At 44.4% G+C, this 23,627-nt stretch overlaps 2 protein-coding genes across 5 annotated transcripts in view; both read right to left on the minus strand.

Moving 5' to 3' along the window:
- Window positions 1-3,447, minus strand: part of ZNF691 (zinc finger protein 691) — a 31,493-nt gene extending 28,046 nt beyond the window's left edge. For 3 of the 4 annotated variants that reach the window (XM_046660040.1, XM_046660041.1, XM_046660039.1), the window contains exon 1: window positions 3,403-3,447. The gene's annotated coding sequence lies outside the window, so the exon portion shown is untranslated. The remainder of the gene's footprint in view (window positions 1-3,402) is intronic. The other variant, XR_006888424.1, reaches the window with a different exon arrangement.
- A 4,625-nt stretch (window positions 3,448-8,072) lies between these two features.
- Window positions 8,073-19,022, minus strand: ERMAP (erythroblast membrane associated protein (Scianna blood group)). Its single transcript, XM_046663050.1, has 10 exons — window positions 18,937-19,022; window positions 18,364-18,710; window positions 16,157-16,273; window positions 15,608-15,640; window positions 14,578-14,610; window positions 12,348-12,368; window positions 11,537-11,557; window positions 11,412-11,438; window positions 11,278-11,304; window positions 8,073-9,418 (listed from the first exon to the last, which is right to left on the minus strand). Exons 1-10 carry the CDS (start codon window positions 19,020-19,022, stop codon window positions 8,694-8,696), a joined length of 1,437 nt encoding a protein of 478 aa, XP_046519006.1. The 3' UTR covers window positions 8,073-8,693.
- Window positions 19,023-23,627: the final 4,605 nt, after the last annotated feature.

Raw genomic sequence — 23,627 nt, forward strand, 5'->3', positions numbered from 1 at the left:
GCTACACAATCACACACCATAACACACACACAGCCATACTGTCACACCACATATAATCTCACACACAGCCACACACTCACATGCAACATACACACCAAGACACACACAGATGCAGATACACAAACCACACACTTCCCCATACACACAGCTACACACACAGAGACAGTGCCCAGCACAGGACCTACTTATGCAAACATCAGTAAATGCTTGCTAAGCTGCAGAGACTCTTTTGAGCTCCTTCAGCCAAGAACAGGGAATGAGGGGAAGAAGTACTTCCGATAAGAGAAGAGTGTGGTGTTTCCTCTGGGCCTTGAAGAAATGATGACATTTCAAAAGGCAGGGTGGGCTGGTGGAGATACTGTATAGAGTGACATGAACAAAGGGATGCAGGAGGGAAGCACAGACTCATCGATGACAGGAAATGAAAGACTGATAATTCCTTCAAGTCAACAAGTATTTTTGGAAAACAGCAACATAAAGTAATGGAAGGGGCACCGATGACATTTAGGGTTGGAGCCTAGTGGGACACGTACTATCTTTATAACTCTGCAAATTATTCAACCACTCTGAGCCTCAACTCCCACATCACTAGATTGTGATACCTACCCACATGGCAGGACTTTGTGTTCGAGAAAATGCCTGTAATATGCCCAGTGTAACGTATGGCACATACTAGTCATTCAGCAAATGACAGCTGCTACTACAGTTGCTGAAGACACTATGTCCTAGCCCTGTGGAGCATACAAGGATGAAAAAGATCCCTTATGTGATCTTGTTAGGAAAGAAAAAACAATTTTGATTAAAAAATGGTATAAGACTGTATATAATCGAAAATGTGAAATATAGACAGAGCCTCAAATCTTTAAGGGGTGGGGGTTGGCAAACTTTTTCTGTAATGGGCCAGATAGTAAATATGTAGTAAATATTTGGGGCCATAGGATCTCTGTTGCAGCTGCTGGACTCTGCTATTGTATGGTAAAAGCAGCCACAGACAATATGAATGAGTGTGGCCGTATTCCAATAAAGCTTGATTTAAAACAAAAGGAAGCAAGCTCTACTTGACCAACCCCTGTTAGAAAGTGTTTCCTGAAGAATCTAGATAAGCAACGTGAAAAATAGTAGGCTTGCTTCACTTTCAAACATGCAAGTAAACATCAGAAACAATTTATTCCTTGATACTTACTCACTGTTTTCTGACCATCCTTTTAAAAATTGCAATCCCCTCCCACACTTCCAGTCCCCCTGCCCCACAGCACTTCTCACCTCCTACCATTCTAATAATTCATTATGTCTACTTCTTATTTTCTGTCTCCCCCTGCTAAAACATAAGTCCCATGAGGGTCTTAGTCACTAATGTAACCCAAACTCCTGGAGTAGTGGCAGTCATATAGGGAAGATCTTTAATAAATATTTGTTGAATGAGTTGAATGAATGGAGGCCAGGCCTGTCTCCAGAACCCATTTCATGCTTGCTTGTGTCTATTCCCACCCATCGTTCCTCAGCAATCTCTTGATTCCTGCCCACTTCCTCCTTTATGTCCCCCCAGAATCTTTGACTTGCTTTTACAGTGATCTGCAATTATCTGTGGACATGTCTGTTTCCACTAGTAGTTTATAAGAAACTGGAGAGCAAGGCCTGGTTCATTTTGGTGCTCTCTCCCCAGCACAAGGCCCACTGCTCAAACGTCTTTTGAATGTGAGTGAATGGATATGGTCTTAATTCATGCCCTACCCCTGCCCAGCCCACCGAGGGCTCCAGTATCTCTCTGTGCAATGAGCTACACAGCCTCCACTCACTTCCAATCCTGCTATTCTGAGAACCTATACTTCACGGAGCTCTGACTCTACCCAGGGCTGAATGCTCGGTCAAAATAAGAGCAAAAAGATTTAGGATTGGGGTTACTAGACTCAAACAGTTTATGGTACCGTGCAGTGAAACAGGCCGTGGACTCCAGAAACTGCCATACAGTGTAGAAGGTTAAGTTCCAGGAGCGCAAGGACGGCGCCTTAAGCACCTTTGTACCCACTCCTCAGTGCCTTGCATAGCACCTGGCACATTATACAGGAACCAATAATAATAAGAGTTAGCATTTTTTAAGCTCATACCAAGTGCTAGGCCCTGGACTAAGCACTATACATGAATCATCTCATTTCATTTTCACAACTTACTTTAAAGATGAGGAAACTAAGGCTCAGAGAAATTGTAACTTGCCCCAGGGCACACAGCAAGCGAGTGGCAGAACTGGGACCTGCGCCCATCACTCCAAAGCCAGTGCTTTTGAGCAGGACACTAGGATTGGAGGGAGACAAGAGGGAGGGAGGGAGAAAGAGGAGAGACGGAAGGAAGGAGGGGAGGAAGGAAATAAAACCAGTGCCACAGGAGTTCAGACGACACAAGCATATCTCCCTGAAGAGACCAGGGATGAGCAGCTCCATGGAAAAGCTGGTATTTGAGCTAGACTTGCAGGATAGATGAGCACCGTCTGGACTTGCAGAGATGGGGCGCCCCCTATCTACTGAGAAGAGAGTGGCAGGGAACGTACAGAGGCACTTTCCTGTCACATTTCAGACATTTGGGGGAGAAAGCGGCCCATGGGGCTTGTCTTCCCAGGAGGCTCAGAGGTACAGAAAAGACCACGCGTGGAAGGCAGCGAGGCAGGGGAGAACGGGCCAGGTCTAAGAAGCAAGAGCCAAGAAGATGGGGCTGGTGATCACAGATGCCGAAGGCCAAGGGTCTGGGTTAGAGGGAAGGGGCCAAGCTGGAAAGTGATCTGAATGGCCAAAGTTCGAGTCTCTCGGGTCAAGTCAAGGGCTAGGGGGAGGAGGAAGGGAAACGCCCAGAGGCAACGTGTTGAATGAGAGGGAATTGTACAAGGCAGCTGGATAACGGGTCAGAGATAGAAGAGCACCAAAGGAGTCAGAAGGTCTGCGGAGATGGTCAGGGGACAAGGGCAAAGGCTGCAATCAGAGGGGTCAGGCGACCGAGGCCCAAGAGGCTGGGTTGTCTGTAGCGGGGCGAGGAGAAGCCGATGGCGGAGTCCGAGGGTACCGGCGTTCTTAGACAGGAGCTGGGTTAAGAGTTGCCGGCAGGCTTGGAGCCGGAGTAGGAGACGAGGTGGGGCTGACCCCAAAGGCATGGTCAGTGGCAGAGGGGCTGGTACTCAAAGGCCAGCAAGAGAAGGGCCCGAGGGTAGGGGCTGGGGCCAGCAGCCTGGCCGCGGAGGCCCGGGGTGGGGGACGAGGGTCGGGGCGGAGAGACCACAGGGCCCCATTTGCTCCCCACCGTGTCCGGGGAGCACAGCCACAGCTACAACTCCCCGGTGAGAGGGAAGGGGCCGTGCTCAGAGCTCCCCACGAACCGTGTCCGCCTCCCCCCGCGAGCTCGGGCCCAACCGGGACCCACCTGGCTCCCGCCGCTCGGTCAGGTACAGCACCGCCTCGGTGGACCGGGGGAGGAGCCGGAGCCGGAACCCAGAAGGGATCCGCCCTACCTCTCCAGGATTGGTTCCTGAGGATGACTCTTCCTTTCCATTGGCTAGACTAGCTGCCACAGCGCAAGAAACCCAGGGGGAACCGCCAATAAGCTTTGGTCTCGGGCGTGGCCTGCTGGGGGTTGTAGTCCCAAGGAAGATCTTAGGCTCAAAGAAGAAATTTGCGAAGTTTGCAGCGGAGCCGCGGAGACCGGGTACTTTCCACAGTGGTCGGATTTTCTTCTGCGCTCCGAGGTTAAAGCCCAGCATGCAGGACCACCGGTCTGGGAAGTTGTAGAATACGTAGCGGTAACCTACATGACCTCCAAGGGGTCATGAACTCAGAGTATTTCTTTACTTTGAATTGGTGACCCTTGTCGGTCCTGTAGACATCCCGTGAAGCCTAGAGTCCTGCGCCTCACTCTTGGTCCCTAACTTAAAGGATTGTAGAACTGGAAGATAACTAACCCAATCCGCTTGTCAGAGAAGCTAAATGTTCGCTGTCCCAGGAACCACCTCTGGGTCTCCCAACGCCCCTGTGCGGGGACTTTTCCGGGTCCTACATAGTTGAACCGACTGTCATTCATCAATCCAGACGCAAGACCACTAAGGTATACCCAGGATTCTGATTTTTTTTTTTTCTTCCAGCTTTTACTTAAAAAAAATGTCTACTATATACACAGGGATGGTTCAACATCCACAAGTCAATCAACGTGATACACTACATCAACAAAATGAAAAACAAAAACCACATGATCATCTCAATAGATGCAGAGAAAGCATTCGACAAGATCCAACACCCATTTATGATAAAAACCCTCAATAAAATGGGTATAGAAGGAAAGTACCTCAACATAATAAAGGCCATATATGACAAACCCACAGCCAACATCATACTCAATGGACAAAAACTGAAAGCCATCCCTGTGAGGACAGGAACAAGACAAGGGTGCCCACTTTCACCACTCCTATTCAACATAGTACTGGAGGTGTTGGCCAGAGCAATTCGGCAGGAAAAAGAAATAAAAGGAATCCAAATAGGTAATGAAGAAGTAAAACTCTCGCTGTTTGCAGACAACATGATCTTATATATAGAAAACCCCAAAGAATCCATAGAAAAACTATTAGAAATAATCAACAACTACAGCAAAGTAGCAGGGTATAAAATCAACATACATAAATCAGTAGCATTTCTATACACTAACAATGAACTAACAGAAAAAGAACTCAAGAACTCAATCCCATTCACAATCGCAATGAAAAGAATAAAATACCTTGGGATAAACTTAACCAAGGAAGTGAAGGATCTATACAATGAAAACTACAAGACTTTCTTGAAAGAAATTGACGACGACATAAAGAGATGGAAAGACATTCCATGCACATGGATTGGAAGAATAAACATAGTTAAAATGTCCATACTACCTAAAGCAACCTACAGATTCAATGCTATCCCAATCAGAATCCCAAGAACATTCTTCACAGAAATTGAACAAAGAATCCTAAAATTCATATGGGGCAACAAAAGACCACAAATTGCTAAAGCAATCCTGAGCAAGAAAAACAAAGCCGGTGGAATCACAATCCCCGATTTCAAAACATACTACAAAGCTACAGTGATCAAAACAGCATGGTACTGGTACAAAAACAGGTCCACAGATCAATGGAACAGAATTGAAAGCCCAGAGATAAAACCACACATCTATGGACAGCTAATCTTCGACAAAGGAGCAGAGGGCCTACAATGGAGAAAAGAAAGTCTCTTCAACAAATGGTGCTGGGAAAACTGGACAGCCACATGCAAAAGATTGAAAATTGACCATTCTTTTTCACCACACACCAAAATAAAGTCAAAATGGATCAAAGACCTAAAGATTAGGCCTGAAACAATAAGTCTTCTAGAAGAGATTATAGGCAGTACACTCTTTGACATCAGTTTCAAAAGAATCTTTTGGGACACTATAACTCCTCAGTTGAGGGAAACAATAGAAAGAATAAACAAATGGGACTTCATCAGACTAAAGAGCTTCTTTAAGGCAAGGGAAAACAGGATTGAAACAAAAAAACAGCTCACTAATTGGGAAAAAATATTTACAAGCCACTTATCCGACAAAGGGTTAATCTCCATAATATACAAAGAACTCACACGACTTAACAACAAAAAAACAAACAACCCGATCAAAAAATGGGCAGAGGACATGAACAGACATTCCTCAAAAGAAGACATAAATATGGCCAATAGACACATGAAAAGATGTTCATCATCACTAATCATCAGGGAAATGCAAATCAAAACTACACTAAGATATCACCTTACACCTGTTAGATTGGCAAAAACATCCAAAACCAAGAGCGACAAATGTTGGAGAGGTTGTGGAGAAAAAGGAACCCTCATACACTGCTGGTGGGAATGCAAACTGGTACAGCCACTATGGAAAACAGTATGGAGATTTCTCAAAAAGTTAAAAATAGAAATACCCTATGACCCAGCCATCCCATTACTGGGTATCTATCCTAAGAACCTGAAATCAGAAATCCCAAGAGTCCCTGGCACCCCTATATTCATCGCAGCATTATTTACAATAGCCAAGACATGGAACCAACCTACATGCCCAGAAACTGATGATTGGATAAAGAAGATGTGGTATATATACACAATGGAATACTACTCAGCCATAAAAAAAAGACAAAATTGGCCCATTCGCAGCAACGTGGATGGACCTCGAGGGTATTATGTTAAGCAAAATAAGCCAGTCAGAGAAAGACGAACTCTATATGACTCCACTCATCGGTGGAAGTTAACATATTGACAAGGAGATCTGATCGGTGGTTGCCAGGGAAAAGGGGGGGAGAGGGGAGGGCACAAAGGGGGAAGAGGTGTACCCACAACATGACTAACAATAATGTACAACTGAAATCTTACAAGGTTGTAATCTATCATAACATTAATAAAAAAAAAATGTCTACTATATAGGCTAGAATTCTACAGGCTTCTCGTGTATGCATGGTATTTCAGCGCAAAGAGCAAAGAGTATTGTCTTCAGAGCTAGATAAACCAGATTTATAGTCCCAGTTCTACCACCCACGAGCACAATTTCCCTCCCTTATGAAATCCCTGGCAGAACTGTTGTAAGGATTAAATGAGTTTAATCACCTAAAGCTTCTCCCTCCACAAATATCAGTTCTCTTTCCTGCTGGTAAGTTCTCTTGGGTGCAACCAGTGTGAACAATGAAAGTTAGTTTTAAGATTGAGTTATTCAGGAAAGTATGTTTGAAACTGAATACGGATGAGTGAAATATAAATAACCCACATACATTATTAGTTTATAAATGGATATAAATAAAATACTGAGAAGGCAGACTCAGAAATAAAACTGTGGCTTTATTTTTAACTGTGGTTACAGCTTGCTTGGGTGAATTTGAGGCTGTTTGGGAAACCAATCCCATAGTGTGCTTTTCTACTACCAGCCCCAAACCTTTCCCCACAACTTCTCATTCATGATAAAAATAACAGCACGCCAAACAAAGAATACCAAACTTTTATTTAAGAACAGTACAAAAGCAAACAAAAAATTCCACTCAGGCACTGTGATGGTTAGTTTTATATGTCAGCTTGACTGGGTTACGAGGTGCCCACATATCTGGTCAAACATTCTGGGTGATTCCTGTGAGGGTGTTTTTGCATGAGATTAACATTTAAATCAGTAGATTGAGTAAAGCAGATTCCCCTCCCTTACATGGGTGGGCCTCATCCAATCAGTTGAAGGCCTGAACAGAACCAAAAAGCTGACCCTCCTCCTAGAAAAAGAGAATTCTTCCTGCCTGACAGCCTTCAGACTGAGCCATCAACTTTTTGCCTACCTTCAGACTCAAACTGAAATATTGGTTCTTCCTGTGTCTTGAGCCTGTGTGTCAACCTTCAAACTGGACCTACAATGCAGGTTTTCCCGGGTTTGGGGCCTTCGGTCTCAGCCAGGAACTAAACCATTGGCTGCCTTGGGTCTCCAGCTTGCTGACTGACCCCACAGATCTTGGGACTTGCCAGCCTCCATAATTGCAAGAGCCAGTTCCTTATAATAAAGACCTCTCTTTCTCTCCCTCCCTCTCTCTCTCTCTTTCTCTCTCTCTGCATACATATTCTGTTGGGTAGAACCGTGTACCCATCTGCAGACTGATACCCAACACCTCCACAAAGAGGCCAGATCACATATGTGTGTGACTTGAAAGTGGCTTCTTTCTGCAATCCACACCAAAAATCAGGTTCGTTATTTTATTTTCACACCTGGCCTACTAACTTCCTATTTGAAATCAATACTCTTTGACCTAAGAGGCTGTTTGCTACACAAACAGTCAAGTCTTTCAATATCATTTCTTGTGGGAAAAAAATTGCCACTCTTTCTAGCTGGGCCTCTCTGAATCCCAGGACGGGATTCAAAAGGGCCAGCACAAGACTCACCGCCACCGTCTTTTCAAGGCCACATGCAGCTGGGCTGCTCTGAAACTGCTTCCCAGCTCCATGATTGTGCTCCGGAGGCATTTCAGGATTATAGCGACCACGTTTACAGTCCCTGTACCTGGGTATCATCAATAGATAAATCAGCTTTGAAAGCACGTACATTAGCTCTGGATGTCACCAAACTAGGGTGTAAACAGCATCAAGGAAATGGAAAAGGATGGCATCTTGTACCCCTCTGTCCTGAGCCCCTGTCTCATATTCCAGAAGAATGAAGGAAGAGTGTGTCATCCAAAACATGTTTACTTTTTAAAAACTGGCTTTGAGGGCTAGAGGCCTGAACTGAGAGACAGAAAAGGAGAAAAGCAATTCTTGATGGGAAAAGTAAGAAGTCAGGGATTGGGCACCATAACGTCATGACCAAAAGCTCAAATGCAGGATGAGGCAGGAGGAAGTTCTTCTAAATACCCCTCAAGTAGAGAACCCCTGGATCTCGGGGACACACCTTCAACATCACCACCTAAACCTAATCTGATCGTTCATTCGGCTTTCAAGAATGCTCCTTCCACGGCAATGACAACTTCAAGTGCCCAGAAAGAGGGAAGTGTTTAGAACTGAGCCCGGGGAGAAAGCTGGTACAAATTGAAACCACAAAAGGATCTGGATTTGGGGAAAGAAGATGAGATGTTCCAGAATCACGTGTTGGGCCAGGAGACTGAAATCCAGGGCACTGGGCTGGACGGTCAGGGGAGCGAGTAATGGGGCATGTCCCTAAAAAGAAGGCACATTGAGCCCCTGGAGGGCTGGGCTAAGGTCAGAGGGCCAGGACAGGATCATATCCTTGAGGGGCAAAAGCTCTGGTGTCTGAGGGGGCAGTAAGGAAGGGTCCACCTTCAGGGCCACGTCTCCATTGGCACGGCCTTTTTCTTCTGGCTTGGGCACAATTGATTCCTCAGATTTCTGGAGTTCTGAAAGGATGATTAGAGGTGCCATGTTCCTGCCTTCATCATGAAGGCAAGGTTCAAAGAAAGGGCGAAGGGGGCCAGAGAAAGTGTGGGTGAAAGTAAAGATGTGGGATTTGTCAGTCACATTGTAGAAGGAGATGACTCCTGCCTCGTAGTCCAGGAAAATCCCCACACACCTCGGGGGCTCTTTCAGGCGGAAGTAGGTCTGCGGGGAAGTGAGGGCTTCGTACTCATTCCCCTGACTCTGTCGCACGAGCCAGTGTCCATTGGCAGGCGAGGCGGTGACCTTCCCCTTCCTGCTCACTGAGTCACTACACACCCCCAGGATCCATTTGGTCTTGTCTCCCACGTACACCTCCCAGTAGTGACAGCCAGCCGTGAAGTGCTCAGAGCCCAGGACGCTGACGACGAAATCAAATCTCTGGGGGTTGTCAGGCACAGGCTGTCTTCTGTCTCCAAGCTTCACACATCTCCGGTCCTCAGACAGGATGAGTTTGGGATGTGCGGTGTCCGGGTCCAGGGTCACCGCCACTGCAGAGAGTCAGAGAGAGGTGAGGTTTGGGAACGCTAGGTCTTAAGCCATCTTTGGGTAGCTTTAGAGGAAAAACTAATCTCTAGGTCTGCAACCACGGTCATTGGCCTATGTTAGTTCATGGTTCCCCCTCCCCCATATGTACTGGAACCAAAGAATACTGTCTTTCAGTCTCCTAGATCTCCTGATAGGGTATTGAGCGAAAGAGGAAAAGCTTTTCATCTGTGTGAAGCTGCCTTATTCCTTAGGAAATAGTGCCTTTGTCTTTGATGTTCCACAGGAAGCTAATGGATGATAATAAACATAAGCTTTGATGTTAGACACAGCAGCCAGGTAGGATGTTTGAGTCCAAGCTCTACCACATGCTAGTTATGTGACCTTAGGCTTGTTAGTCATCTCGAAACCTTAGTTTCTTCATCTGTAAAATGGGAATAATGGCAGCACCTGCACTGTAGAGCTGTCGTGCAGATCTGATGAGCTAATGCACGAGAGAGCGCCTCGCTCACACTGAGTGCGCGATGCTCATTTTGTCAGCTAAAATTGTTGCTCATAATTGTCATTTTAAAAGGTTAATATAGAGGGGCTGGCCCCGTGGCCGAGTGGTTAAGTTCGCGCGCTCCGCTGCAGGCGGCCCAGTGTTTTGTTAGTTCGAATCCTGGGCGCGGACATGGCACTGCTCATCAGACCACGCTGAGGCAGCGTCCCACATGCCACAACTAGAAGAACCCACAATGAAGAATACACAACTATGTACCGGAGGGCTTTGGGGAGAAAAAGGAAAAAAATAAAATCTTTAAAAGGTTAATATAGAGAGAAGGATTCTTCCTTAAAATTGTGGATTATGAGGGTCACAGGGAGTCTCCCTCCTTCCCCAAGTACAGAAATCAGGGTCTTCTTGGAGAGTTAAATCCATGAAATCCGGAATCTGCCGAGGTGATGGGAGCAAGCCAGACTGTGAGTGTGAGAAGGGTTTGTGAGAGAACGCCACCCAAGGCGACCTGGTGTTCTCTCAAGTGGCCGATCACGGATTCCATTGTACCTGCCTGAAGGAAGACAGCGAACAGCAGGGGGATGGAAGCAGCAGCCTGGAAAATTAACAAGGCCCCCAAAGCAGTGAAAATAACAGCTCTCACAGAAACAGCAGCAAAAAATGCAAACTGTTTAGGAATAAATTGAAAGAGAGATGCGCAAACCTTTTCGAAAAAAACTATCAAAACTTTTGTAGTCTATGTTGTTGGGGCATCTGCCCAACCCATCCCCTCCTCAGAACCTCAATGACCAACCCCCAAGCAAATTGATCTTCAGAGAAAAAGATGTGTAGAAGGGACAGGAGCCCTGGCTATTTATCCAATTGTGGCATAGGAAGGACTTCCCTAACCTGAAAGCACGGAAAGAGACTATACAGGAAAAGATTAATAAATTTGATGACATAAAAAGAAAACACTCACGCATCAAGAAAATACTATAAAGAAATTAAAATGGAAATGAAAAATGCAGAAAAATAGTGTGTGACAAATATGACCAAGAATTTATATACTTTATATAAAAAGTAGCCAGGATAGGACAGGAGCAGACAAGTCACAAAGAAGAAATACATACAACCAAGAGACTTAACAAAAATCTCAAAAATCATAGAAAACCCATAAGAAGATGAAACCAAATATTTGCCAGTGCTCTAAAAGAGGGGAGACTTTCTAAATCTAAATGTGACCCCTCAAAAACCAACAAAGGTTTTTTTAAAAATTTGATAAGCAGACACACAGATTTGATTTAAAAATTTTTTTAAATTATAGTCTGCATTCCAAAGGAACAGAACAATGGGCTCTGAAATATGGATGGATTTGAATGGTGTGCTTACCAAAGTGCAGGCGGGCCCTTCTCCAGCCTGAAAGACATAAAAGAGGATTTTTAAAGTGATGGAGAAACGGAGCGGGGGCGGGGGGGGGGGGGGGGGGGCGCTTCTGTGCCAAGCATGGGGGAAGTGCATCTCACCTGAATTTGCTGCAGCTCTTTTCACCTCTATAAAAGAAGAAACAAGGAGGATGAGCTATCACTGGAGATACAGAATCAACAGGAGATAAGTTGGTATGTAAGTTGTAAAAACATGGGAAACTTACTCAATTCCTGCCGGAGTTTCTCTAAAGAATAAAAACAATTTGACAAATCAGAACGAGGGCTTCCACATGCCCCTAATGCTACAGTCCCATCCCAACCACACGCCCACATCAAATCCTCGCTAGCAACACCCCAAACTTGCCCACGACGGGGCTTGCAACAGCCATGGCTCCCAGATGTGAGCCAGGGGTCCCCAGAGATGCCCCAGAGGGTCAGCGAATTTCTGTGTGAGCCAAAACTTACCCGCAGACTGAATGAATACTGCACCTCACACATATAGGTAATGATAGCACAAATGTATGCAGATGTTGTGAGAGAAGAGTGAAATATAAGTTCATTTCAAACTATCGCTGCACTTCCGTTAGATTTTCTTAGGTATATTTTCTCAATGTAAAATAAAACAGATATGTCACATGTCTGAGTATTTTTTTGTTATGGAGACGTTCTCATACATAAAATGGTGGAGAAGCGCTACTCCACATCTTAAGTTTAATGAGGATCCGTCCACCTTGGATCCCACCTAAGGGGATAAATGCCTGGGAGCTGAGTCTTCCAGATGGCTTCATCTATGCAGCTGCATTTCTTGTGGGTAAAACGTTTCCCATTTAGAAACTGGATAACAGTTGTGCAGGAAAGAGGAGCAGAGAATGTTTGAGAAAAGAGGACTTTGAGAGCCACGAAATCCCCAACCCCATGGCTCAAAGTACACTTGCCCCCTCTCATCTGCTCCAGGAAGTGAAACTGAGACACTCATCCTAAAGTAAAGATGTCAGCAGAAGGAGGCTGGTCCTATGGTTGAGGAGCAGAACTTACTGAGGGCTTTATGGAGCTTTCCTAAAAAACAAAGAAAGAGGCATGGGTGAGCAGGTGCTGCCACTTTATCCCCGGAGCCCAGAAAGGCTCATCACTCCATTCTCCCTATGGTGGAAAGGATGACCGTGATCCTATCGGCCCCTAACCCAGTCACATCTCCCAAAGGTCAGACAGGAATCTAATGGTGCTGGTGCCACTTTCCATTGACCCAGACTGCCTGGGACTTTGGTTCCTCCTTCCTTTTAGTCTGTCTGGTTTCATTTTTGCTGTATGTATGAGTGTTTCTGTACATTTGTAACTGTGTGGACATGAGTGTGTGCCTCTCTGCCCTTTTATAACCTACTGTTTGTAATTATCTACAGTGAAAACTAGCTAAAGGCCCAGCACCACTTGTTGACATGGCTTTATTATTCTCTACAGTAACTCCCCTGAAGTCTTGTGGAGAGAGTCACAGATTCGGAGATTATAGAAGGTTTGGGGACATAAGTATATGCTTCAGGGGAGTACTTGTGACTTTCCTGGAGGGGCCATCTGGCCCACATTTTCCCCTAGCACTGGCCCTGCCAGAGAATTGAATTTGAGTCCACTGCCAGACCTTGTCCTAAGGGTTGCCCATATGTTGGGCACTAGGCATTGGGGCAATGAAGCTGAATATGATGGATTAGCAGACATTTGGTGCTGTCTAAAACATCCCTAACATATTTGGTCCATAAGACATTTGGCCCATAAGACATTGGGTCCACGCCAAAAGGTTCTTGACGTTTGGTCCTATCCAAAACGTCCATGAGTATATTTGGTTCATGCCAAATTGTTTTGGACAGGACCAAATATCAAGGACCTTTTGGTTCTTTTGGCATGGACTCAATGTCTCTATGGACGTTTTGGACTAAATATGACCAGATATCAAGGACTTTTTGGTGTGGACCCAATGTCTGATGGATGTTTTGGACAGGACCACAAAGTCCTGCAAATATCAAGGACCTTTGGCATGGACCCAATGTCTCCATGGACGTTTTTCACGGGACCAAATGTGACCAGATATCAAGGACCTTTTGGTGTGGACCAAATGTCTGATGGATGTTTTGGACAGGACCAAATGTCCTGCAAGGATATGATGTGGCCCCGAAGGAGCTTATGGTTTATTTTTTACTATTCCCACTACCAGTAGCCTCCATTTGTTGTGTCCTGTTCTTATAATGAGGTAGGCACTGAATCGTCTCAACAATGTGAGATACACATAATTGTTATTCCCATTTTACAGAGTGGTGGTCTGAGCTCAGAGGGACATGGAAATTTTCCCAGGTCATCCAGTTAGTAAGTGGCCAAAGAGGCAGGATTCAAGGTCAAATCTGTCTGAATCCTAGTCGGAGGCCTTCTCCACCACACCACACTGTTCCTTCCGCTCTTGCACAGAATGGCCCTAGTGTGCCTGAGGTGTGCATCCCCACACTTTCACCTACGTGGAGGAGGTGGAAGAGAGGAAGAGAGGAGATGCCCAAACCGTTGCATGTGGAGCCATTTCTGAGACAGTGACTAGTCTTTCCAGTTAGACTTGGCTTTTTTTGTACCCTGGGTGTCTAACTTTTATGCTCAGTGGCCCAGACCAAACACTCAATTAGTGGAGATGAAATGACAATAAGGGAAAGGAGTTCCGGGCACTGTAATAGGAAATTTTTTTAAGTTGTCTCTTTAGTCCTGAAAACAATCAGTTGAGGGGACTTATTATCCTCATTTTTACAGAGGAGGAAACCAAAGCTCAGAACAGTAAGGTGACCTATCCAAGGCCAGGAAGTGGCAGACCAATGATCTGAGCCAGGTGTTGCTGGCCCCAGAGCCTGTGACCCTCCCACTGTATCACACCGCCTCTCTCCATGCGAAAGTTGTATGGATCCTTGAGATTTTCACACATTCCATGTGACCACATTAATATATTTTTAAATAGTACCTAGAGCTTCTTTTTAGATGACTGGTGGAAAGGCTGATGAAGGGAGCTCACGATAATCCAGATCTATGAATTTTGACCATGGGCGTCCCCTCACCCACTGCCACCAACCCTATAGCCTCTTGACATTGGAAAGTAAATTCCAATAATATTAGTGGAGGATATATATGTGTGACTGATGTGTATATATAATGTGCATATAGCAGTCGACTGAGGGCACTTATGTAGAAGGAGAAAGAATGTTATTTGTTATTTGTTCCCTACCCTTTATTCTATACATACAATTACCTTTTTCTTTTGCATGGCCTGTGAGAAGATTTTCTAGAGGAAGGAAAGTAAAAGAAAATGAAATTCTGTGCCACTACCTTGACGGTCCCTGATTCCTGTTGATTTAACTTGCTCCTGAACCTGTCCACCTCTATCTCCACCTCCACCTCCCTGATCCAGACATCATCATCTCTCACCTGGATGACAGAAATAGTGGGCCAAATTGCCCCCACAGCCTGTCTTCTTCCCAGCTCTGCTGCCAGAGAGAGCTTCTCAAAGCACAATTCTGATTGGGATAGCCCCATTCACCGCTTTACCACTGCTCTGAGGACAAAGACTAAAGTCCTCTCTGTGGTCTACAAGGCCTCCTGTGGCCTGGCCCTCACCTAACTCCACAGCCTCATGTCACCCTTCTGCTCACTCTGCACTGTTTCTTTCTCAAACTGTTCTTTCTGCTGTGGATGGTTTCTCTCCCCTCTTCCCCCATGCTGGTTCATCCTCCAGGTCAACACCACTTCCTCTGGGAACTCCTCTCCCCTCCCTGAAGTTAGTTTATTGCTATTGGTCACAGTCTTCACGGCCCTCAGAACTTCCTTTGATGGCCTTTGTACACATTATTTTTGTAATTATTGAGTTCATGTACATCTCCCTGACTAGACTGGAAACTCCAAGAAGGCAAAGACTGCCTGCTTTTGCTTACCACTGTGCCCCCAGCATCTAGTATAGTCCGGGGCACTTAGTAGATGGTTATCAATTATTTGTGGAAGGAATAAAAGCTTCCCCCACATTAGACCTACATGACTCCCATAGAATAAGGTCAAGCAAGGAGTTCACAGAAAAAATCACCAAACGTATTGGAAGGCAAGCTATTACAAGCAGGAGTCAGCAAAGACTGGGAAGAACAGATATAGACCACCAGCCCCAACCCCGTCCGCTACCACCAAGGACACAGACGTTGGGATCTTCAGGTACAGAATTTAGAGTAGCGGGCACTAGAAGCACAAACATGAACAAAACAGAGAAACATCCCCAGCCATCCCTGGACACTTACCCACCTCCACCGCCTGTTCATAGAGAAGCTTCTCTGGAAGGGAGAGAGAGAGATGTCAGCTCAGCTTAAGGAAGGACTTTTTCTAACAGTTATCCAGAGATGGTCCAAGCTGCCTGAGCAGGACTTTGCTCCTTGTCACTGTGGGTGTGTGACCATTTGAAAGGATTAGAGGGTCTTCAAGCCATCAGACAGGGAAAGGAGTGCCAGATTGTGTGACTTTCAAGGTACTTTGCAACCCCGAGATCTTGTGAAATGTGATTATATTTATGAGGGTTTTATCCTATGGCTAGAACTGGATTTCTTAAGTAGAAGACTGGCAGGATCAGTTATTTTTACTTTCTCAAAAGGTCAGATTTCACGGCTCTGCCCAGGAGCTTCTGCAGTTTCCCTGATCCTCTCTGCAGTGTCAGTCCCCAGAGAATGGCTCTCCCAGTTTTCTCTCCAGCCTGTGGATGACTGTCACGTCTACATCTATTTCCTCCCGGCCTTTTCCTAAAAAAGCCGGGGTCCCACTTCCTGCCAGCCCCGGCTCCCTTACCACTTACTTACCTTTTGATCTTCTTTGCTTCCAGATGAGGCAAATGCCCACCAGTATGAGAAGCCCCAGGACAGGCAGGATCACAGCAAGAGCCACCGCTGAGGAAGAGAGGCTCCCTGGAGACGGGGCTGAAACAGAAACCACCCATGACCACGCTCAAGGAGACTCCTGAAAGCTTCTCCTACGCCAAGGGCCCCACCTCAGACGGCAGATGGCTCAGGCACCTCCCAGCTGCCTCCATCACCTCTAGGGAGAGACCGCCAGCCAAGACTGGTGAGGCTCTTTGCTTCTCTCAATAACTCAAACCCTGGAGGACCAGGGATGACTTTAAAGTGAAATGTTCATCTCTCAGAAGTGGCTTCAATGGTCCTGCCCGAACACAATGGGTTAAATTTAGCTTCTCAACCACAGCCTTGTCCTGCCCTATCATTCAATGGAAAAATTATCCAGGGACTTTGGAGAACCGGAGATGCTTCCTCAGGCATCACCTACACTCTTCTCGTGAGCAGTCAATGATCCCTTTGCCCCGAGCCCTATCAGCAGTGGCAAAACCATTTCTATGGTGCTACAGCAGCAGGCCAAGAAAAAAAGAGCAGAAGAGGTGCTGTGACAATTCTTGAAGAGCCTAAGCTGGGTGTGAGTCCTCGCTCAACCACTGTGGGACCCTAGGCAAGAGACGAACCCAAGCGTGGTTTGTCATCTGTAAAACAGGGATGATAATACTCCCTCTCCCAGTGGGTTCTTGGGAGATTTAAAGAGATGAAGCTGTAAAGCACTTAGCATTCAGTGAGTGGCAGGGGCAGGAGTAAGAGAAGAAGGGAGGGGGACAGAGAGAGCCAAGAAGGAAGCAATGAGCAGAGGTCCATGACTCCTCCCCACCTGGGACCCCAGGCACAGTCTATCTTTCTTGGCTCTAACACCACCCTTCTGTGCCATATGGTCCCATGTTTCAATGGTCTTTAAAAGGTTCATACTCCTTTGACCTGTCAATTCTACAATCTAAGAAAATAATCTAATTCTAAGAAAATAATCAGAATCACTTCCCAAAATACATGCAAAAATGTTCACAGCGCCCTTAGTTATAATATGAAGAAAAATTGGAAACCATCCAGATGTCCAGAAATAGGGCTTTGACTAATTTTATTATGCTATAATCACACAATGTAATACTATGCAGCCCTTATATATCGTGTTGCCGAGAATTACTTAAGGACATAGGCAAAAAATGCTCATAATATTGTAAGTGGGGAAAAAAAGCCCAGGCATAAGAATACATACACATAACACATGCACACTCAGACATACATACATACAAGAAAGTCTGGAAAGAAAGGTCCCAAAATGTTAGCAGTGGTTCTCTCCAATTTATGAGATTCTAGCCCATATTTTGGTTTCTTTAAAATGTCCTGCAATTCTTTTTAACTTTATTTTAAAATAATGTCAGACTTATAGAAACCTTGCAAAAACAATACAAAGAAGTTCTACGTATCTTTCATCCAGGCTTCCCCCAAATGTTAACATAAAATGTTCTGTACTTTTTCAAGTTTTCTACAATAAACCTGTGTTATTCTTAGAATTTTAAAAATTCAAAAACTCTTTATAAAATTTCCACTAGGGTAGGAGTTTTCTTTGGCACCACCAGGGGCTTCGAGCCTGTTTTCTGTCCCAGATTTTACCTGCTATGACCATGGCTGTGGTCTTCTCTTGGTCAAGGGCCACGTTGCGGATGGTGCAGGACACATTCCCCAGGGTGGTGTCGGTGACCTTGCTGGACACCGCTGTTCCGAAGAGCCCAGCTTCATCCAGGGAATAGGCCTCCGACAGGGATGGAAGCACTCTGCCTTGAGGGTCTCTCCACTGGGCCCAAGGCTTGGGGAACCACCCCACCGACCTGCACACCAGCTGGATCCATCCAGTGTCAAACCCCTTCACGTGGATGTAAGGATCGGAGCCTAGAACTGGAGGGGAGAGATGCCTGGCAGGGCCTCGCAAGGGCGTCTCCCAGGCTGATCCCTCTTCTCACTCCCACAGCCTCCCCTGGTGAGCCGGGATGGCTATTAAGGGCACTTGCCATCTCTCTGACCCGCATACTTCTCCCAAGGGGATGAGACAGTCTCTGGCTTCATCTCAATGCCTTTGCAAATCCATCCCTAACAGTAACTGCATCCCATGATTCAGATCTTGGGGGCACTTCAGTCCTCATTTAAAAATGACTAACCTGCAACCTGCAAGGTCACGGTGCCCTCTCGACTCAGATTTCCGACCTGGATTTGACATCTGTAGAGCCCTCGGTCCTCCAACTGAACGTCGCGGATCTCCAGAGTGACACTTCCCTCTTGGGCGTCTCTCACCAGCTTCGTTCTCCCCTTATATTGTGGCATCACTTCTTCCTCCCGGTCCTGCCCATCCCGGAACACGTGAACAGCCTGGGAGCTCCCCGAGGGCGAGGACCGCAGCCACGTCACGGCAGGGAGCGCCGTGACTCCCCAGAGGGAGACGGGGCAGGGCAGCTCGGCTGTGCCCCCTAGCGGGGCTGAGTGGACATTGCTGGCGTCCCCTGTGCGGTGAGGACAAAAAAGGGACAACGTGTCTAGGAGGGACAGGAGAGCAAGTGCTTGGCAAGGCATGACGGAGGGGGCGTCTTGGGGAAGGACAGCGCCCGAGAAGGGCATTGGAAAGGACTGGGGGAAGATAGAACCCAAGAAGAAATAAGGCCTCTGACCAGACCTCTTTATTCTTGGGACTCCATCATCAGATGTGGCAGGCAGGGAAGGAGGTTCAGAAATTCCTACCTGACACACGCAGGGGCAGCTGGAGGAAGATGAGCGTGATGAGGCAGCTGGAGAGCCGGGAGCCAGAGGAACTTGCCATCGCCATCCGACCTAGAAGGACAGACACAGGGAGACACAAGAAAAGGTTGGTGATTGTGAGAAAGCGTACAGCCTCAGAGGTGAGATGAAGATGGAGGCTGCACAGCCTGTGCTCTGGAATCACACAGAACAGGGTTCGAATCCCAGCTCTGCTACCTACCTCTGTGTATCCTTGTGTATCTTTGTGTGTCCTCTGTGTGTCCTTGCGACAACTTCTCTGAGACTCTGTTTCTCTGTCTTCAAAATGAGTATAACAACTGTGCCTCCTTGCAGGCTTATTGTGAAGACTGAAGGAGCTAAAAGCTCAACACAGAGGCTGGCATCATGGTCAAGTCTATAAAAGCCTGAATCAGGACAACTCAGGATGGGAAGGTGAGATGCTGAGAGTTGCTTAGGAGGCGTAGGGAGGAATCTGAACAAATGAGACCCACAATGAACCAGGTAAACACCAGAGTACAAGGAACGTGGTGATGCGCTCCCAGAGACTGCCTCCTGAAACCACCTCAACTGCCTTCTTTCACTACTGGGTGTAATGTTAGCCATAAGCTTTTCATAGATGCCCTTCATGAAGTCAAGGAAATTCCCTTCTCTTCCTAGTTTTCTGAGAGTTTTTATCAGGAATGGATGTTAAACTTTGTCAAATAATATTTCTGTATCTATTGAGATGATCATATGATTTTTAATTTTTAGTTTGTTAATATAGTAAATTACACTGATCAATTTTTGTTAATGTTATACCCACCTTGCATTCTGGGAATAAACCCCAGTCAATCATGATGTAGTATCCTTTTTCTATATCTTTGGAGAAAATGTGTTTAAATTTTAAGAATTTTTGCCTCTATGTCCGTGAGGGATGTGAATCAGTACTTTTCTTGTACTGTCTTTTTCTGATTTGGGTAATTCACCCAGAAGGAGATGAGCAGGATTCTGTCCTCTTCAACCTTCTGGAAGAGTTTATGCAGCGCTGGTACTATTTCCTCCTCAAATGTTTGATGGAACTCACCAGTGCAGCCATCTGGGCCTAGAGTTTTCTTTATGAGAAGGCTTGTAGCTACATATTCAGTCTCTTTAATAAATACAGAGTAATTCAGGTTGCCTGTTTCTTCTTGAGTGAGCTTTGGTAGTTAGGGTCTTTCAAGGAATTTGCTTAATTAGTTGGAATCTGTAGTGATGTCACCTCTCTTACTCCTGATATCTGTAATTTGTGTCTCTTTTTCTTTGATCATTCTGGCCAGAGGTTTATCAATTTTATTGCTTTTCTCAAGAACCAGTTTTCGGTTTCATTGATTTTTCTCTAATGTTTTTCTGTTTTCTATTGTATTGGTTTCTGCTCAGATCTTTATTACTCCCTTTCTTCTGCTTCTCTTGGGTTTAAATTTGTTCTTTTTCTTATTGCTTAGGTCATTGATTTGAGATCTTCTTTTCTAACATAGTCATTTAGTACAATAAATTTCTCCCTTGGTATTGTTTTAGTGGCTTCTCACAAATTTTGATAGGTAGCAGTTTGCATTTTCACTACATTCAAAATACTTTCTAATTTCCCTTTTGATTTCTTCTTTGATCTGTGGGTTATTCAGAAGTGTGTTATCTAGTTTCCAGATATTTGGGAATTTTCAAGATGACCTCCTGTTATTGATTTCTAATTTAATTCCATTGTGGTCAGAAAACATACTCTGTATGACGGCAATCCTTTTAAACTTATTGACTTGTTTTATGTGCTAGCATATGGTCAATTTTGGTAAATGTTTCGTGTGTCTTGAAAAAACAAGTGTATTCTGCTATTGTTGCATAGAGTGTGACTAGTGTGACATATCTTAGCTTTTTTGGTAAGGGTGTGAATTTCAGTCATAATCTCATCTGAAAAGAGAAAAGAGTAAGCTAATGGGAGAATTCCCAAGAATCTAAGGCTAAATAAAACCAAAGGTAAAAGAAAGCCTGGTATCCCTGGCGGACTGAGGGCTGGAGTCAGAGGGCTTGGTTTTAGACTTGGCTTGGTCCCTAACTAACTGTATGACTTTCCAACTTTGAGCAAAGCACTTAAATTCTTAGACCCTGAGTTTCCCATCTTTAAAACAGGAGATTCATTTACATTTGCTGAGTTCATTGTAAACTGGGAAGTAACAAGAAGTAAGAAAATGTATTTGCCTTTTGATCCAGTAAAAAATATTCTGGAAATATACTCTAAGGAAAGAATCTGAAATATGACAGGTCACATTATCTCAGTCGTATTTTTATAATAGCAAAAAACTGGAGTATCTGCTGGTCCATCAGTAAAGAAATGACTAAGCAAATTAGGGCTCATCAAGTCTGTATTTCAAATGAAAACTAGTAATGATGTGTTGAAAGCAAAATACAAAATAATATATTTACAGTGATTATAACTACACTAAAGAGTGTGAAAGAAAGGAGCTAAAAGGAAGTCCCATAAAATATGAATAGTACTTGTTAATAATTAAGGTGGTGGAAATATGGGCAATTTTTCTCATCTCTATTTCCCCACTATTGATAAAGTGTAATATACTGACAACAAAACTTACCACAAAACTAAATTGAGCAAAAAATTAATTAATTTAATTAAGGAATTTTGATTAGAAGGAACTTTAGATTCCTTTCAAGCTCCAATATGCTACATTTCTGGTTCATGAAAAGAAAAAATTATATTTCAAGAATGTTTATCTAACTTTCAGTTCTCTGCTAGAAATAACTTAATTTGGAAACTCGATGCCCAAGATTTAAAAAAGTGTTGAGTTAAGAGAAGGATTAGTCAGATTCTAATTTTGAGGGCCTCGAAAGCAGAGCAACGGTGAAGGAAATCCATGGTATTCAATGGAAGTTTCCAAGTCGGATGGGGAGAAGAAATCAAAGAACAGGAGAGGAGAAACAGAGAAGAAGGCTGAAAAAGTAAAAGTGTGAACAGATGGTGAGTGAGAGTCTCCCTCATCATTTTCTAGGTGCCACCTTTGCTGTAAGTCACTTGTGGTACGTCAGGTCCCCAAATACATTGGTGTATGTAAATATGTATGTTTTTCATTGCTCTGTCTAGAATTTTAATTTTTTCTTTGTATCCATCCTACTTAAAGAACTAAAAACCCTCTCTTCTCACCTCTCCCCTGCTCTGTGGCCTCAAACTCCCTCAGACTCTGTGGGCCCCTCACATTGCCCTCTGGGATGGGTCCTCTTTGCCCTGAAGCACCCACAACTCAGCCAGCTCCAGCTGACCTCCACAGTAGCCCCACGGCATTTCAGCTATTTTACAGTTTTTATCAAATAAAATTTATTGCTTTTTCTATCCCACTTATTATAGAAAATTTGGAAATTGCAAGGAAAAAGGGCAAAAATTTTAAAATCTTCTGTAATTCCTCCGCCCAGAGATAATATGTTTCTTCAAATATTTTTTTTGTGCATGTACATAACTTTTTCAAAACATAGGGCCTCACTCTTTATACTGTTTTGATACCTGATTTTTTCCCCAAGCGCCACATTAGGTTCACTTTCCCATGCCACCAAACATTCTTTTAGTGAGGTCATTGTTCCATCATGGATATGCAAGAATTTTTTAAATGATCCAATATTGTAGGATATTTAGGTTGCTTTCCAACTCATTGCCATTATCAGCATTGCTGCAGTTGATAGTGGATTGAGGGCTGGAGTTAGAAGTCTTAGTCCTACTGTTGGCTTGATTTTGTGACTTGAAGCCAGTCGCTTAAACTCTTACGCCTTGTTTCCCATGTTTCAAATGGAGAGACTTTTAATTCACACTGCTGAATTGTCCTCCAGAAAGGTCATATCAATTTACCAAAAATGGATGAAATTGCTTATTTCCCCACAACTTTGCCATGACTTGGTTTTATCTTTTTTTAAATCTTTGTCAGTTTAATGAGCAGCAAAATGGCATCTCTTTATAAAGAATTAATGGTGTTTCATTTTTATTTGTATTTCTTTGATTACTCATTTGTTATTTGTATTTCATCAATTACCCATCTATATACTTAGTCCATTTTCCTATTTGGGCATTTGTCTCTTTCTTAATGTTTGCAAAATTCTTCCTATACTAAACTACAACCACGAACACATAGGTACAGAGATTAGGTTGGTAGTTACCAAAGGGGAAGGTGGGGGAGGGTGAAAGGAGTAAAAGGGCACATGTTTACAGTGAAAGAGGGTAATTAGTCTTTGGGTGGTGGATATGACTACTATATAGAAATCAAAATACAATGATGTACATCTGAAATTTATATAATGTTATAAACCAATGTTACTTCAAAAAAAATTCTTCATATACTAACAATTTTTTTCTACTACACATGTTGGAAATATTTTCCCTCAGGCAGTCATTTATATTTTCAGTTTGAAACAGTTTAATTTCAAAAACTTGTAAATCAGAAAAAACATTGCAAGAGAACTTCCCTTGATAACTCCACACAGCTTAAGAAGACCCTGCAAATCTACAGATGGCCAGTCTGAGAACACGCGGCACAGGACCTGGCTAATGGTAAGGGCCAAATAAATGTTAGCCGTACTAATTAATAACAATGACAATAATAAATAAATGAGAGTCTTTAGACAAAACCCATCCAGCCCCCTGGTCACTTGTCTCCCTCTGTGCTCCTCA

This window comes from Equus quagga, chromosome 5 (assembly GCF_021613505.1).
Source record: "Equus quagga isolate Etosha38 chromosome 5, UCLA_HA_Equagga_1.0, whole genome shotgun sequence".
NCBI lineage: Eukaryota > Metazoa > Chordata > Mammalia > Perissodactyla > Equidae > Equus > Equus quagga.

Excerpts from the sequence above, each read along its gene's own strand:
- ERMAP (XM_046663050.1), bottom strand. The coding sequence starts at position 19,022 with ATGGCGATGGCAAGTTCCTCTGGCTCCCGGCTCTCCAGCTGCCTCATC. Across the intron at positions 14,611-15,607 it reads TGAACAGGCGGTGGAGGTGG|AAAATCTTCTCACAGGCCAT; the intron begins GTAAGTGTCCAG and ends TCCTTCCTCTAG. Across the intron at positions 11,439-11,536 it reads GAAACTCCGGCAGGAATTGA|AGGTGAAAAGAGCTGCAGCA; the intron begins GTAAGTTTCCCA and ends CTTCTTTTATAG.